The sequence below is a fragment of the Rhagoletis pomonella genome, unplaced genomic scaffold (assembly GCF_013731165.1).
Source record: "Rhagoletis pomonella isolate Grant_MI unplaced genomic scaffold, Rhpom_1.0 Rhpom_scaffold_00007, whole genome shotgun sequence".
In the NCBI taxonomy this organism is placed as follows: Eukaryota; Metazoa; Arthropoda; class Insecta; order Diptera; family Tephritidae; genus Rhagoletis; species Rhagoletis pomonella.
Genome location: NW_023458561.1, coordinates 12,144,515 through 12,148,411, shown reverse-complemented (window position 1 = coordinate 12,148,411; position 3,897 = coordinate 12,144,515). Strand labels below are relative to the sequence as shown.

Genomic DNA, 3,897 nt, shown 5'->3' with positions numbered 1-3,897 from the left:
ATGTCCGGTTTTATTTGACTTCGGCAGTTTAATACAATAAAGTACACAAAGTACTATAACATTTATTTGGGTAAATTTTAAACCATTAAAGCGAGTACATATTCAATTATACCAGATCTGTTAAATAATGATTAATAATCATGATGAATAATAATAAAAGCATGTTTTTTGGATAACCCTGTAATGATTAAATACCAATATTAGCACCTTTTTAATGATTAATAATTTTATTTATTTTATTCTTATCCAAATCTCAAACCATTAATTATGACATTTATAAAATTATGAATTTAATTTTATTTAATGATAACTTTTGTTTTTATTTAAGTTCATGCAAAAATGAACTTAAGTATTTATTTTATTTTTAGCCGAAATGTTTTTCAATATTATTAAAAAAGATGAAAAATATAGTATTTATTGTACCTGAAACCTTTTACTTTTAATAACATTTAACGAAAAATGCATTTAAATTTATCTTCGAAAGTTTGAAATATTTATGTATTTATTTTTCCTTTTAATTAATAGTCAAACAATTTAACACTAATTATTGGCAAATCTAAGGCTGGTAAATAAAAATGTGTAATATATTAAAGTGTACTTAATCAAAAGTTTTTTATTGTATATTCATAAATTCATTTTATTTTTTTACTCCTAAAGCAGTGGTTTCGGTCCATAATTGGATTAGTATTTTTCTGTCTATTCTGAACTAGTATGAGACTGGTATATTTCTGGCCGAAATAGGACAATCGCCATCTCGTAGGACATCCCCATGTTAAAAATACCAGTTGATTGCATGGAAAAAAGATAGTCGGCTGACTAGTTGGGCAGCGGTTCATACTAGCGGTTTACAACTAGTACATTTGACTACAGGGTATGTACAAGGCCGTATTGAGGAGAGGGGGTGATGTGGGTGTTCTCTGTAACGAGAAAGTGAGCGCTTACCAAAGAATCAAAGTTTTTGCTGGGTACTTCCTTTATGTACAATGTGCATGTCCAATTATAAAAAAAATACATACAGTGGTCAAAATGTTGTAGTCAAACCACTTTTTGCCAAGTTTTAACGTATCATTTTCGTTGTTATTTAAATTTGGTAATTTTTTATAAAAATATAGTTCATTCTTTAACAAAACCCGTGTAAATCAAAGTTCCCAACTTTGTGCAATATTTAAAAAAAAGTCCAAAAAACGTTCGTACAAATTTCGAGCTTATTTTAAAAATTCTAAAAATCAACATTACTTTTTTGTAACGAGCACGAAATTTTGATACGAGACAGAAAGAAAAAACATTCGTTTTATTTGACACAGTCTAATGTACATACATACATATACATAAGTAGAAATATACTTGTAAATTTCACGTAAGTAAATGCATGTGCGGGTGGATTACGGATTATTAGAGATATATCTGCAACACATTGTTGCACTTGTTTTAACTTTAACAACAAATAACATGTTAACCTTTACGTTTCATGTTTTTTCTCTTATCCGTGGTTTTCATCGCGCTCCTCGCCACACATGCGAGTGTGTATAAATACCAGTTCAACTGTTATGTTGGCCGCACTAGGTGTGTTTCGGAATTATTGGACGAATTTTATTAGCAGTCGCTATGTGGATTTTAGCATTACAAATTGTTTTGGTTAGCCTGATAAATGGAATTTGCCTGGTATTAACTGTGAAATTAAAAATAATTACAACGTAAAGCTGTGTATATATAATGATTTATGATTTCAGGGTGAACAACCATATACAGTACAAAATGAGGCGTTGGAGCCATTCAAGGGCATCCAGGAAACATGTGTTGACATGTCAAATTTAAAAACCGTTGGACGACAACGATTTGTCAATGGAACAGTTAAGTTTTTGGAGGAAATGGATAGTGAGAGCTTCAAATTTCAAGTCGAATTATTCTCGAGCCCTAACAGTGATGGTCAATACAAACGTTTACCCATGGGTGTGCCAATTACAAGAATTTGCGATGGATTTAAAGATTTGTACACAAAAATCATCCAACCTTCCCTTATACAAGGTGAAAATACAGATTTCCCTCATGTACCCGACGAAGGTTTGTGCCCACTACCGATCGGTGAGTTTTATATAAAAACTTTGGAGTTCAATACAGACACCTGGCCGAATCAGATTCCACGTGGAACGTTAAAAGCCGTTTTAACATTCTTCAAAAATGAGGTCAGTGTTGGCGGAACGGTAATGAAGATGAAAATCGAAGACCGGCAGTAAATAAATGTTAACGTATTTAAAAAACTAAAGAAAATAATTTAAAGAGCTGGCAGCAGAGGAAAATTATACAACTGTATATGTACATTCATGCATACATACTTCAATAGATAACCATCAAGGTGAAGAGTAAATTAGTTATTTAGACACATATGTGTGTCTGTAGGTACATTTTATGTAGAACATTTTTTTATGGAAACATGTGACTTTATAATATTTCTTAAAATAAAAGTTACCCGATCTTGGCTTATCCTCAATCACTGAGGCGATCATTGAAAAATGAGATGGGTTAAAAATGAAAAATTCACGCAGGCCACCTTTTACAGGGTCTAGCATTGGAAAAAGATAAGAACAAATTTAATCTCGTTCTATAATTATATTATAAAACCTCAGTGCTATTATAAAAACTTTAGGGCTGCAATATAGCGAGAGTATAAGTTTGACAGAATAAAATGTAAACAAAGATCATAGAAAATAAGAATATTAATGGCTCTCTTATATTCATAGTACATATATGTACTTTAAGATAACAAAAATGCTGCCACGTTTGTCGGAAAATTGGTTTTTGGGCAAGAGTACAGGGAGACTCCTACTAAATTAATAAAGAAAACACTGAAAAATCGTGATTTAATCGGTACAAATATGAATGATCAGGACACTTATACATACCGACTTTTAAAAAGTATTCAGCGGGACAATTTTCTCAAAATCGATACGTAATTAATTATACCTAATAGTTATACAGTTCTGTTCATCAGAATATGCTCATATAAATGTTAGCCGTTTGGTGCTTTGGTAGATTCAGTCTGCCAAATCAGGGACGGAAATAAGCACAGGCTATATAGGCGCTAGCCTAGGGGCCCGCGCAACAGGAAAAATTAAAAGATAAAAAAAATAAAATCAAATAATAAGTGAAAAAATTATATATTTACAATTTCTAAGGAACGTAGGAGGCGAGTCGATCAAAGAAATATTTAGTTCGTTTTTTACCCTATTCGAAGGGGATTCACATTGTAGTACAACGTAATTTAAGTACTACATATCTGATTTAGTTTAGAAAGGAAAGGAAAATGCATCGAGTGGGATCAACTTGTCATATAACGTTAAATTACAGGCATCTAACTTGATTCACCGGGGAGAGACCAATCAAAGTTCGTGCTATATGACATCATTTACTTTTCATGCAAATAGATGTTCGAGTAAGTTTTATGAAGTGTGAAGGAGGGATGGAAAAATCGATTCCGATTCTACTCCAGAATGGAAGATTTTCTCGATCTTAGAGAATCGATTCTAATTGGCCGATTTGATAGATTTATGAAGCGAAAGAAAGTTTGAAATAAAAAATCGATTAAAATCGAATAATTCGAATCTCGATTCCAAGAATCGTAAGGATTAAATAATATTCGAGAATCGAGCATCGATTATTTTTCAAAACTTTCCATTAGGTGTATTAAAGCAATATACATATATATATTACTTATTTCTTGCTTTGTTGCTTACAATGTTTTTCAAATGAAGGATGTAATTAAGTAACTTAACTTATTCAGAATTTTGATTATAATAATTTAAATTGCAAACTGTGTTTTGCGTTTTCCTTTTGCGAATGTTTCTATAATCCTTTCAACGTCAATTTCAATATCTAAGTCAACATGTAAAAGGGCTAGAC

The 3,897-nt window shown here is 31.4% G+C and overlaps 1 protein-coding gene across 1 annotated transcript; it reads left to right on the top strand.

The window, feature by feature from the left end:
• Positions 1-1,596: 1,596 nt before the first annotated feature.
• LOC118743633 lies at positions 1,597-2,539 on the top strand. Its single transcript, XM_036476397.1, has 2 exons — positions 1,597-1,662; positions 1,731-2,539. Exons 1-2 carry the CDS (start codon positions 1,606-1,608, stop codon positions 2,232-2,234), a joined length of 561 nt encoding a protein of 186 aa, XP_036332290.1. The 5' UTR covers positions 1,597-1,605; the 3' UTR covers positions 2,235-2,539.
• Positions 2,540-3,897: the final 1,358 nt, after the last annotated feature.

Coding starts and splice junctions, on each gene's coding strand:
- LOC118743633 (XM_036476397.1), top strand. CDS start 1,606: ATGTGGATTTTAGCATTACAAATTGTTTTGGTTAGCCTGATAAATGGA. Junction 1,663..1,730: donor TGATAAATGGAATTTGCCTG/GTATTAACTGTG, acceptor TTATGATTTCAG/GGTGAACAACCATATACAGT.